General features: G+C 38.8%; 1 protein-coding gene across 2 annotated transcripts in view; it reads right to left on the reverse strand.

The window, feature by feature from the left end:
* Positions 1-14,307, reverse strand: part of pde4dip (phosphodiesterase 4D interacting protein) — a 342,932-nt gene that overhangs the window by 182,526 nt on the left and 146,099 nt on the right. For both annotated transcript variants that reach the window (XM_052010871.1, XM_052010870.1), the window contains exon 4: positions 2,133-2,243. In XM_052010871.1, the coding sequence (XP_051866831.1) occupies positions 2,133-2,243 (111 nt within the window). The remainder of the gene's footprint in view (positions 1-2,132; positions 2,244-14,307) is intronic.

Raw genomic sequence — 14,307 nt, forward strand, 5'->3', positions numbered from 1 at the left:
TTTGCCAGAAATGGGATGTGGATAACTGTGAGAGAGGGGTCTCAGGAAGGATTTCATTGCAGGGAATTAGACAGCAGGAGAAGAAACCAGAATAGGGTTCTATCCTTATGAGGGTAAGAAGAGTGAATTACTTAACAAGTAAGTTCTCTCTGTGTACCCACCTTCCTCAGATGCTTCAGCCTGCTCATGGGTGTTAAAATGTTGACAGCACCGGATTGAAAACATAGGCCCCTAATTTGAATATGCTAATTATGATCCAGTTGGTGGTAGTTGGGTGGTTAAGGAGACTGTATTAAAATCAACCATGATGAGACCTAAGTAGCTCCAGTAAATAATTAGCCCAGCCCATTTTAACTGCCCACCTACCCAACAACATTAAAATGCCTCCAAAATTTCCACAGACTGCAAGGAATTTGGTACAGTTGGTATTATTTCCATCTAACCAAGTGATGACATGTTTGCCCACTTCAGCACCACTGGGAATTGCACAAATGCACATGAAACATGAACGTTAACTAGCTGGTGTTAAATGATTGCACCCATAGGCAGTAAACCAATAAGCTGAAAAGTTGATTACCAGGCCACTGTTGAAAGCGGACAAACAGCTAAACTCAACATAAAAATGGATTCTAGGTTTAATAATCTCTTGTAACCATGAAAAGCATCATACTTATAACAAGCCTCTCAGTCTAACACATTCAGAGAATGTATTCCCTACACTACACAGTAATAAGGTAGAGCAAGTCTGATCTCTTCACTATCTATTCTCTTCATCCTCTATGGCTTCAAATATATAGACCATGAATTTGGAATTTACTCCTTTAACTTCTTCCTCATACTTATGATGCTTCTCAAGTTTTTACATCGTTAAGAGTTTTTGTTTTACTTTGTTGTTTAATTACAATCTTCAAAATGCTTTTTTGAATCATTTAGTGCAGTCACAGGTCTTTGTTGCAGATCCTCTGTTATTACACATCTTTCTGCAGTTTTTAAAAAGTGTCTTCAATCCTCTACCAATCAGCTCAGTTAGTAACTAGAGTTAATCAAGAGTTCTTTCCTAAATGCCTTCAAATGCCCTTTCACCATTAAACAACCATTTAAAGTCCACCTGTTTGACCAGATCTTTGAATGTTCCTCCTGGTCTTTGTGGCTTTAACATAATCCTTTTTCAGTTTGCCTTTGACTGGTTAAATATCGATTTGGTGTTTACCTGTTCACTGCCAGTTTCTGTAGATAAGCAAGTTTTAAATTAACCAAAGATATTTTTATGCTTCTGATTGTCAATTACATTATCTAGTCAAGTTGCCAAGATGTGCAGGTAGAAGTAAGTCATTTTTCCCAAACTGAGATATTCTTAAAATGTGCTGATAACTCAAATACAGCAAGATAACAAATTCTTCCAGATATGAACTGGAATTAAAATCTTAAATTCTATCAGGTATGAATATCTAGCTGGATATAAAATCCTTTCAGGTACAGACACCCAGGCAACAACACTTTCCTTTTGATTTATGACGAAGAGTAAGTGAAAAAATTAATTAAAATTTCCGCATTGATTCCTGGTTGCTTTATGCAGAAGTTTACCCTGACATACAAGGTTATTGCAGATAATTGAGATAATGCACTATATTTTGACAATTATCTTCAAAGTGTAGGACTGAACTTGAAGTTAGCTGGGTAATCACAATTTAATACAAATTTATTGTGGAATTTGCACTGCAATCATGGCCTGACACTATTTCAGCATTAATAATTCATTGATTTAACAATGACTGCATCATAAATCCTCTTAATTTTATTTCTCCCTTTTCTCTTCTGAACTTTTGTGCACTACCTTAGGTTGATGAGCTTCACATATTTCTCTGTCAGCTTCACGCTCTATTTGGCTGATACATTGCACATTAGTTAGGAGTAACTTACCCCTGATAAAAGGGGCAGAGTGTCTTATGCTTTTTGTGGTAGAACAGTTGATCTGGGAAATTAATAAGAAAAGGGTGATATTAACATTTGAACCTCCCTAGTACTGCCTGTTCATTTTCCAACATATTAGGTTAGAAATATTGCATTTTGAGATCTTGCAGTGAATATATTTCAATATTTTGACCAAACAGAAAAAGTGGGAAGTCTCCTACCCTTTTGTAGATGTCCTCACTGCTGTCATCATATTTCTGCTGTATTCTCTCCTCCAGGAAATAGATCCGGAGCTTGAGGCTGAAATTTTCTTTCTTCAAGTCATTTAGATGCTGGGAAAGAGTACGGTAACCGTTAGACATGGCAGGTGATACAGTGGGGGGCAAATGCCCCCCCACCTCACTCAGTGCAGTAACATTTCAAAATCACCTAGAAGTAAAACCATTGAATCATTGTCAAAGTTGCATAGACTAACTTAGCACACAGTCAGTGTGCCATCACAGCTCATGTTAGGGTATAGGGAAGCTGAAAATCTTTTTTTATCTCGAAGAGGAATGTTAGGAATCTTGAACAGACCAGCATACTGCATGACAAGTGGCACAAGTGATGTAAATCGATCTCATTGCTAGTGAGAGACCCTGACTAACTTCACATCACCTTATTAGTTACATATTGACGGGTGCCTGTTCGTCTCCTTCTCCCCTCCCAGCAGTATTTCAGTTTGAACAGATGTTACAATTGCTGAGCAAATTTTAGGATTAAACCATTGTGATAGGTAAACTTTACCATCATGTCCAACATTTAATAGAAATCCTAATTCTAAACAAATGGTTTCATTTTAAACCTGTTGTTAAACAATTGTAAAGAATTCAGTTTAGTCTAACTACTTTTTTTTCATTTTATTATATTTGTTTGAATAGACAGTGCCTATAAAACATATTCAAACAAATATATTTAAGTGGAACAGGTGGCAACCATCTCCAAACTGTAGGATTGAAATCAAAGCTTGCTGGGCGTAACCACAAATTAATTATATAATTTGCATATAAATGATGGCAATTATTTTGGGATACCTTCACTGTCATCCATTTATTAATAAAACAATGTTTAGATCACAATTCCTACTCTTAATCTTATTTTCTTATTTCCTTCCTCTAAACGTTCTAGCGCTACATCAGGTCAATTCATTTCACATGTTTATCTGCCAGTTTCACACTTGTTTGGCTGACGAGTTGCATATTAGCAGCAGGAAGTAAATCATCCTTGATAAATAGTGTGTTTCATGAGAGAATCTAGATCTAGGGAGTTGCCCATTTAAAATTGAGATGAAGCAATTTTTTTTTCTCAGAGGGTTGTAGTCTTTGGTCTCCTTCAAAGGGTGATAGAAACATGAGTCCTTGACTATTTTAAGGCGGAGGTAGATAGATTCTTGATAAGACGTGTGTTAAAGTTTACCAGAGCAGGCAGGAGTATTATAATCAGACCAACCACGATTTTTTGAATGCTGATCAGGGGTTCAATGGCCTACTCCTGATCCTAATTCATATATTCATTGAGCCCACGTTATGGGTTGATATGTGCATGGAGGTATTATTGAGTCTGACATTTTAAAGAGATAAATTAACAGACTAAATTAACAGATGAAGTAACTAACAGAGATACAGTAAATAACTTAGATTGCTTTAATGATTTAGTTATTTCGTAAGTACAACAATAGTCCGGATATAAAAGTTGGCAGAGTGCAATAGCAAGGCGTTGCTGCTCCTCAGTTAAGAGAAATAGGTCCTTCCTATTTAGTCCATAAGGGCAAATGGAAAAGAAATCCACCAGACTCCGATATGCCTAGTTAGAGGTTAGTCACTTGCTTTAAGATACCTAGTCTCTGATATATTTTTTTCAACCAATAATTAATATGACCGGATAAGCTAACTTTCTGGCAATGGTAATCACTAGATTTTGATGGAGGGGAATTTGACATAGTTAATATTACTGAGTGTACAAGGGATGTGTTTAGATTCTGTTGTTGGCCAGGGTTATTGTCTGATGTTTAGGTGATCTGACTGTTACTTGCAACTTTTCATATGGAGCTTAAGCACTATGATCCTGAAGTGATGTCTTGGGTGAGAAGATTGGCTTCGAAGACCAATTCTTCTGTGCTAGGAAAGAGTTAGTAGATAGTTTTCTGATCCCCAATTACTTTAATGTTATTTCAATTTAAAGAATGTACATCAGCTGGAAAGGTTTAACTTTTCTGCCAAAATGAGAATGATGTTAAGGTATATCTTGTCCACAATATCGTACCAGTCTTTCACCTATTTCTGTGATGTGCTATAACTACATCAACATAGACTGGAGCTCAAGATTCTATTTTCACTAGATCAAAACAAAATCCCACCTAAAGAGCATAAAAATACAAGTCAGCAGGGCACAGGGCAGCTGTAAAATACTCCATTAAAAGCTCCAGAGATATTTAAGTATACTATTTGCTCCTGATATCAGCTGGTACCATTCTTGTTCACACACCAAAGTAGTGTTTCAAACATTGGCAGGTTCTCCAGGAGTGCAGTCACTCCGTTGCTGAAGAATCCCTGCGGGAATTCTTGGCGTATATAATAAATATTACTTTTCAACAGTATACAAAAACATATCATTACCTGGGTTTATTCAAGTGTTTGTCATGCAATCTAAACATGGAAATACCATTGTGATTACATACGAATAAAATAAATTAGAGAAGGAGTAGGTCATCTGGTCCTTTGAGCATGCTCCACCATTCATCAAGATCATGGCTGATCTTCTCCCTCAGCTCCATTTTGTTGTCATATCCCTTCATATCCAGAAATCGGTCAATCTCTGCTTGGAATGAACTCAACAACTGAATCTCCACAGCCCTCCAGGGACGGAGAATTCCAAAGGTTCACCCTGCTGAGTGAAGAAATTTCTCCTCAACTCACTCCTGAACAGGCTACCCATTATTGCTGAACTGTGCTCCTTATCCGAGATTCCTCAATCCAGGGAAACATCTGCCCTGCATCTAACCCATCAAGCCTTTCAAGAATTTTCTAAGTTTTGATGAAATCTCCTTTCATTCTTCTACACTCTGGAGAATACAGCTCTAGTCTATTCAATAAAAATAAAAAAACTGCAGACTCTGGGAATCTGAAATAAAAATGAAAAATGTGGCAATCACTCAACAGGTAAGGCAGCATCTGTGGAAAGAGAAACAGAGTTAATATTTTAGGTCGTAGACCCTATGTCAGAACTCAGCAAATGTTTCTTTTTCTGCAGATGCTGCCTGACTCGATCTCTCCCAGGAACTGGTCTAGTAAATCTTTACTGCACTATGGCAGATAGATCCTTTCTTTGATACATATTTGCTATTGAGTGAGTGCTGTTCTCAATACTCCAGGTAAAGTCTCACTAAGGTTCAAAACAAATGGAGTACGACTTTCTTCCTCCTGTAATCAAATCCTTTCATAAAAAAAGCCGACATGCCATTTCCTTCCTAATCACCTGCTGCACCTGTATGTTCAGTCAGTGACTTGTGTACCAGCACACCTATGTCTCTTTGAACATTAATACTGCTGATTTTCTCACTATTTAACAAATACTCTGACGTTTTCTGTTTTGTGCCTCAAAGTGGATCACCTCACATTTTCCATGTAATATTCCATCTATCATGTTCTCATGCACATGCTCATCATGTCCTTAAAGCCTTTTTACATCCTTCTCTGTACTCAGAATTCCACAGTTTAGCATTGTCAGCAAATTTGGAAATATGACATTTACTCGCACCTGCCCAATCATTGATATTTGTCAAGTTCAATATGGATGACAAAGCAGAAGGGAGATGACAACTATAGATATGAGTCCTGAAAGGAGACAAGCTGAGTTGGATCGTCTTACTGGGCTTTCCCCATTCTATGGTTCTTACATTAAGACGTTTCCTCTAGCCACACATTCAATAATCACCGCAAACAACTGCAATAGTAACTAATTCACAAAAGAATTATCGAGCACTGTATAGCAAAACAAAGAATGGAGAAAAGAGGAATTACAACTGAAGGTGAATTGTGGTAGAACAATACAGGAAATATGAGCTGGATTTTTCTGTTGGTTCCATAGAGAATTATTTGCTTGCTGCAAAGTATGGGTCAGGTTATTATTCCAGATTTCCACGTCCATGAATTGTGGTATGGATGTCAGGAACAAGCTGGAGATCAGATTCTGGTGTACCAATATCAAGCAAAGGCAGTTGATGCACATTGCTTCAGGCCAGAGGTAGTTGAAACATTTAGTGCAATGCCATCCATTTGAATGGCGTTACCGATCTTGGTTGAAAAGGTACATGCAGGTAAGTGGTTTTGTCATTATTTTGCTCGATCTTAATATTTTCAATTAATCTTTAGCATTTAAAGGTATTTAAAGACATTTATAACTTCAAACTAATTTATTCTTTTTAATTTGACTCCTCTTGAATTTTATTTAATGTCTCTGAACAGCAGCCAGGTCTCAAGCTCAACTAGACCTATAGGGACACATACATTAATTACAGCTATAAGAATAACACAGGGAGTACGTGCAGTGCAAGATTATATTGATCACAATCTGGCCCAATACCTTTTTGAGTACAAGTTCTTCCTAAAAACGCAATGCCCTTTTATTTAGAACTGTCTGAAAATTCTCTTAAGAATGGTAATAAGAGGGAATAATACTATCCTGAAAAGAGCTAATACAATCTGGCGAGCATTATCATAAATGATCATGAATGCCAAATTGATCACAACTTCTAAGAAGGAATTAGATAAAATACATTTGCCTGTAAATTCAACTGGGAATCCATGGAATTCCCATTGTAATTGTGATGGAATATATAAAAAAATGAACAAAATGGGTGAATTGTTTGGTGTTTTAGCCTGTTTGATGGCAGAGTTATAGCAGGGATCCCTGGCAATATTTGGGTCTATTGACATCACTAAAACCAAATGTCTGCATTTGTCTCCTGCTATTAGCCTCCTAGATACTGTATCTATGCAATTCTGCTACTGGTGTCGGCCAAACTAAAGCCATGCCTCTTGGCATTCCAATAAAGGCCGAAATCTCATACATGTTCCCTCAAGAGTTCTCAATAATATGGTACTGAATTAATACAATGAATGACAAACGCAAATATCTACTCAGATATTGAAAATAAACACTGATGTACAATGACATCATATAAACAGCCTGAGAAGAGAAAGCAGAAAGATTATGAGTAAATTGACATAAGCCTATTTCCATCTGCTAACTATATTCCAAAAGATTAAACTGGAAATAAATAATACACTGGCATGACATTGAAACAAGTTCATCTCAGATATAGCATTAACAAAGTCACATCGAGGTTGGACAGTAGCACTCCGTAACTAATCACTGGAAGACAAGAGCAACCTAATATGATTTCTGCACTAATTTCTTTAATTTTCTCTCTTTTGTGTGGCCTCTATTTGGAATCCATTTGTTACAATTGAACTAAATGTGGAAAATTAAAGACCTGCCCCAAACTGGAGCAACACACAAAATGCTGGAGGTACTCAGCAGGTCAGGCAGCATCTATGGAGGAGAATGTACAGTTGACATTTCAGGTCAAGACCCTTCATCAGGACTGGAAAGAAAGAAGGGAGATAGCTAGGATTAAAAGGTGTGGGGAGGGGATGGAGCAAGAGCTGGTGGGTGATAGGTGGATCCAGGTGAGAAGGGGACGATAGGCAGGTGGGGGAGAGTGGGAATGATGTAAGAAGCTGGGAGGTGATAGGTGGAAGTGAGAAAGGGCTGAAGAAGATGGAATCTGAAAGGAGAGGACAGTGAACCATCGAATAAATGGAAGGTTGTGAGGAGGGGAACCGGAGGGAGGAATGTGTGGGTGATGGGTAGATCGAGAGGCTGGGGGAGGGGTAAGAAGGGGTGATGGGGCCAGTGGTATAAGGGAAAAGAAGGGGGGAACAGAGGGGAGTGGTTACTGTTATTCTGTTATTGTTTTTACCCTGTACTACCTCAATGCACTATGTAATGAATTGATCTGTACGAACGGTATGCAAGACAAGTTTTTCACTGTACCTCAGTACAAGTGACAATAGTAAATCAATACCAACACCAAATACTGGAAGTTAGAGGAATCAATGTTCACGTCATCAGGTTGGAGACTACCAAGGCAGAATATGAGGTTCTGTCCCTCTAATCTGTGTCTAGCCTCAACTGGGCAGTTGGGGAGGCCATGGACAGACATGTCAGTATGGGAATAGGAAGTGGAATTAAAATGGCTGGCCACCAGGAGATCCTGGCTATTACGGTGGACGGACTCAATCTGTGTCGAGTCTCACCAATGTAGAGGAGGCCGCATTGGGAGCGCCAGATGCAATAAATGACACAGATTGATTCACATACGAAGGACTGCCTCACCTGGAAGGACTGTTTAGGGCCCTGAGTGGTGGTGATGGAAGTGTAACACTTAGCATGGTTGCAAGGATAAGTGCCGAGAGGTGGATCGGTGGGGAGGGATGAGTGGACAAGGGAGTCATGGACAGTGCAATCCCTGTGGAAGTGCAGAGGGTGGGGAGAGGAAGATGTGGCTGGTGGTGGGATCCCAATGGAGATGGTGGAAGTTGCGGAGAATGAATCTAACTAGGGAGCATAAAATCGTAAAACCTGATGCTATTGAGCCTGATCTAGGCCTCCCTACTTGACTACATTTTTAATGAGAGATTAAAACTCCAGGAGTGTAACCAAATGGCAATTACCACACAGTATACTCAATAACCAAAAGACTTGCAAGCTTCCTTACTGCTGAAACAACAGAGCAGCACTTTCCACTTTAAGTTCAAACTGAATATTTGGTAAGTCAAGGTGACAAATGCTTATTATTGGAAAAGAGAACACAATTATTGGCTCTGTGTTATTAATAAACATTCATTCTTTAGATATAATGCAAATACTTCTCCAAAATCTGCATTTACTGAAACTTTAGAAAAAAGATTTCCATTTGAATTCCACATAAGGCACAAGGATTGATATTGCTAGTTTAGTGCCAATTGGTGATGAAGTCCCAGTTTTGTCATACTAATAAATGGCTTGAGTCTGTGGTCGGACTATTTTACCTGGCAGTGAGGGAATGTGGAGATCATAGCTCAACAATCTGCATCACATTCAAACTCAAGTCTCAGAGGCTGATCAGCTCACAGCCAAACCTAGTCCCATGAATAGCATTTTGCTAAGTGAGAGTTTGGTCAATTTTTGTTTCATAAAATACTAATTACCCATACCCGTGACGAATAAATAGTGGAAAACCATAGCACACTATATAACAATAGAAACTTTAGAATTTATTTGTCTGAAATAATGTTTATGTTAGAGTCTTGAGTTGAAGATGAAAGTGCAATATTAATGCATTCTATTAGTGATGTCCAAAAGAAAAACACGTGCAGAGATTGGTTCCTGCAAGTTTCTCTCTGCTTCACAAGCAGTGGAATTTCCAAAGCTACTGCAATGTGATCCTGATCGCATCGTCTGATCCAGCACTGGTAGTACAGTGAACATGAGCCAAGTGGCATATTCCTAAATTAGCTTCCATGATAATTAGAGACAGAGACTCAATGGTCAGCACTTGTTCCATCATTCTTTCCAACAAAAGTATATAACCCTTCCTGTTCAAAAGTAAACAGATTTATTTCTGGATGCTTTTGATGCTTTTTATATCAATGGGCTGAGGCCAAAAGTTTGCTCTATTAACTCATTAAGCTCTTTTTAAATCATCGTACTGTGATACGAGGGTAAACTTTATAATACAATATTTGTCACTATGTTACAGTTGATTGTATACTGGAAATTCAGGAGTGGAGAATGGCAAATGCAATTCATGACCTCCATGATTTCCCACTACAGTAAAATAGAAAAAAATGTGCAATTCACACTAAGTGCTGTTATTGCAGGCTGTAAGTTGTGCATGTTGACCCTTCTGATTTAAGTCTAAATACATGCTTCTGACTCATAAATCTCTGCACTAGTTCAGCTGTCATTAAGTTTGCCGCATCATATCTCATATGTTCTTTTCCCTTAATCCTCAGTGACTGGAAATCACAACTTATTTTTCCTATGATCTCAGGATAGGCAAGCTCCATTCTTAACTCATCTACGTTTCTGTTCCTTGTACAAAACAGAGCTGGAGCACTCAAAAACTTAATCATGGCCACTCCTGGACCATCAAATAATTTTCTTTGGGTTGTACGGGCCATTGAGGTGCAAAGCAACCTAACTATTGAAATGTCGAGTATCAGATCTTGTTCTTCCTATGAAGCTTTTCTCATTTTGCCCAGCTGGTACACACTGTTGATCATCATGAGTGGAAGAGAACTCTGGTTAATGGTGACAATTGTTCAGCAACAAGTAAAAGTACACTGCTTGCTGAACAAAAATTGGTAATAAGGTGCTGGCCCAAGATCTTGGTGAGGTCAGTGACTCACTACAAACTGATCTCAAACTTCAGCAAGGTTGAAGGCAGCTGGAGCTTGTCCAAACCCTAAATAACCATGCAAAGACAATCATGGAAATCAGCAAGTCTAATGGCAGAAGAATTTGGAACATAAATTAATATAATTTTGAGTTGTTCTGTTTTCTTTCATGGACCCAAATCTTTCATTTCCCAACAAGCTGCCCCAATTCCCTGATAATCTCATCTCAAAATCTGGCTCTTCTTGGAGCTTATCCATGGGGGCAATACTGCTGCAAGAAGCCAACTGCCAGTTGATTGATAAGGCCCTGTGCAATGAGGAGCCATTCCAATCAAAACTTGCAGACCCTACCTTCACCCTGCAGAATTGCTTTGAGAATCAATCCTCCCCAAACTTATCGACTATCATGGCTATCAAGAAGATTGAATATCTGTAAATAAACCTGAGTATGTCTGATATCCACAAACTTAAAAGAACTATTAAAAATACTGTTATGGTTTCACAAAAAATATGTAATTATTTTTTAAACAAAATCATCAGGAAACAACAAAAACATTTAAATAAGAAAAGGGAATAAGCTTGTATTTATGCTTCCATCTGCAGCTTTCCCTTCCAACTGAAATCAACGGGCCTCTGGACTTGCGGCAGGTTAATTAGCTCTGTGAAATTGTGGGACTTCCACCTTCCCTCTGGAATCCTGAACCTTCACCCAGTTCTGCAGGTAAAAGCTGACAGTTGCATGTGGAATTGTCAACCCTGCTGCACCACAGGTTGGCTAAGAGGGATTGTGGAGCAGCCTTCTTATATTTGGTGCCTGCAAAAATTTGTATCCACCTTATATCAGTAAATGAAGGCATGCAAGCCTTGATCTTAACCAACTGGTCTACACAGGTCCAATCTCAGTGTAGGCTGGTGTCAAGCAAGGTCATGAGATGATCCCAACACTGCTCAATCTTTCTTACTATACCTCACCTTTAAGAAGCTTCCTGCTGGAGTGGAGTAAATCATAAGACAAACAGAAAAATGTTCAACCTGGGTTCTCTTACTGCAGTGTTGATGGCAGGCAGAAGGAACACTGAATATGTCAGGGAGTCAGAGAGGTAATGCACAGACTCGGTCATTTGACCTGTATCTGGAACAAGTGGAATGTCCTGAAAGACAAACGTTATCATTGAGCCTTAGGGAACATCAGAAAAATGCAGTGAGGATGGAGAGGACAAAGGTGAAATTGTTGCTGGTGATGGGGCCTGAGACACATGAAATGTTAGAGATTCTCTTAGGGCCATGTGCTACTGATAAGGGCTCATACCAGATATATTTTAATCCGATGCTGCCAGAGCTTCTTGAGTACTACAAATATAGCTTGTGCAATCAGGGACCAGATGAAACAAATAGTGAACATGCAGTCAGGCTGAAGATATAAGCAAAAAGGTGGAATTTTCAGGTATTGAATTATTGCTTATTGTATTGAATTTCTGATGTGAAAATTCAGGCAAAACTGTTTCATATGGTGGACATAATGTTTGAGGGAGCAAGTAAGATTGCCACCAAGACAAATAAACCACTTAAAATGTAAGGCAGTTTTGGTCAGGGAACAATTCCATGTGCAAGAAGGGAAAAGCCCATAGAGACTGTAAATGACAGGGGGTCTCCAAGATCAAGCACTGTAAAAGCTACAAGCAGGTTCTGTGGAAGACCAGTGGGTTGTGGCAATGCAAAAGGCTGGAAGGAAGCCTTGCTATGTGCATTAAGGGAGCCACCAAGCCTCATTCGAGATGGTCTGATGCTTTGTGTAACAAGTTCAGGCACATTGCATATGGGTTCAAGTTCCTGCAGAAGGTAACAGCCAATGAAAGTGGTAACCCCCTTATGTGGCAGAGGCAGGAAGGCAAATTAAGGGAACAGACAATTGAGGTACTATACATATAGTACGGTCAGAGGTGACGAGGTGCAAATGGGAATGATGAATAGTATCTAACACACAAGGACAGTGACTGTGTCAGTGCTTTAAGCTACCTTATTGATTGAGAAAATACCTTTATTTGCACTTATCCATCTTTTAGTTTTCACCACAAGCTGTGTTCCCCAGCCACTGACTCCAACCACTCTTCAGCAACTGCCTGAGATTGAACCAGATCATTCACCTCTAATCTTGTATTTGATTCCAAGATGGGCTTCTGACTGCATACCAGTAACATTACGACAACTGGCAATTCCCATCTCTGTAACATCAGCCTCCACTGTCCCTGCTTTGCTTCAACTGTTCAATTCTCACCCACATCTTTTTTGCCTCAAAATTTGACTATGCTAATGAACTCTGGGCTACCCACCCACCTCCTATTCTCTGCCACCCATGTCCTAATTCATGTTAAGTCCTCCTCATCCACTGTTCCATAGCCACTGATTTGCATTGGATTGCAGTTAAGTAATGCCACAAATTTAAAACTCCCAGTCATTTCTTCAAATGCCTCCATGGTGTCACTATTCCCTACATCTAGAATGTCTATAATCCCCCCAAAAATCAGTTTCTTCCAATTCTATAACCTTGTGCATCAATGGTTGGAACAAAAAGCATCTACAGAAGTACACAGGAGTCAACATCTTTAGGAAAGGCAATTAGAAAACTTCCAGTGAAAGGGGAATTAAAACATCTGAGCATGTGAAATTTATGTCAACTAAACACTGCAGTGAGTAGAAATAAGCCACCTGGCCTTTGCAAAGTGGCAAGATTTATACAATTCTGTGGCAGAGAATTTTGAACGAATCATAGCAATGTACGGCATCATGTTTTTATCAAACAAATCAAATTTATTATAGTAAAACAGTGCACCCATTCAGGATTATTTTCTACACTACCATCTGTAACACCGTGCAGAATGTGTTAGAAAAGTTTATGATTACATCTAACAAGCTAATAAGAACGGCAAATTGAATGAGATGTATCCACAATTTAAGATATGTCTACATTTTTTTTTAAAAATTATGTTCTACAAGGGTGATACACTTATATATCCTTATTTTACAAATGAGTAGTTAATAAGAAAAATACAAGTTCACCAATATTATCATCCAGAATGGTAAATATTGCCTTGTCCCTTCCAGTTTCAGACTGGTATCTAAGGAATGTGCCACATTCTTGGCAGATCAGAGTTGTACCACCAATTGTACATCACTGCAGAATGTACCGACTTCAGCAAGATTTCATTTACATACGAGCTCTACTCCAGAAATAAAAAGAAAGAAACAGAAAACACAGTAAATAGTTGGTTTATAAAAGAATAAGTTATAAAATGGTCTCTCTGAGAGACTTTTAAAATATCACTTCACGCACACTGCATGTTCTTTTGGGCATGCAGTGTTTTGAAAATGGTCTTTTGGAGATATTGTTGCACAGTTTGTCTCCAGGTTTACTTGTAAAGAAAGGATGGAGGTACAGGAGGGTTTCTGCTGCCTATCAAAATGCATAATTATTTGGGGCAAATGCTTTTTCTGTGTTGTTCTGTCAAGTCCACAATCCAAAGGATTTCTTCTCTTCCTATCAAAATGCAGATACAATTCTATTGAATGGAACCACTTCAGACAGAATACATTTGCAAATGTACTGTGATTCTTTGGAATCATAAGGAAAAGTCACTCGTTTCTTTTTTATTAATCAAGCATCATGTGGAAAAGACAGGTGACCAAAAGCCCCATCAGAGGGTCTTAAGGATAAAAGAGAGCTCCAGCAGCTAAAGTATTGGTGGGTATTCAGAGCTTGGTAATGCCAAGACATTTCATGGTCCAGTCATCATTTTCGATGGAGGGGGAGGCAAGGGGGTTAGGGGAACAGTGAGAGGTGCAAATGAGGAAACATAAAGTTGCAGAATTGGAGAAACACAAAGTTGTCCGAAGTTACAGAATTGGATGAGATTGC

This window comes from Pristis pectinata, chromosome 3 (genome assembly GCF_009764475.1).
Source record: "Pristis pectinata isolate sPriPec2 chromosome 3, sPriPec2.1.pri, whole genome shotgun sequence".
Taxonomy (NCBI): Eukaryota; Metazoa; Chordata; class Chondrichthyes; order Rhinopristiformes; family Pristidae; genus Pristis; species Pristis pectinata.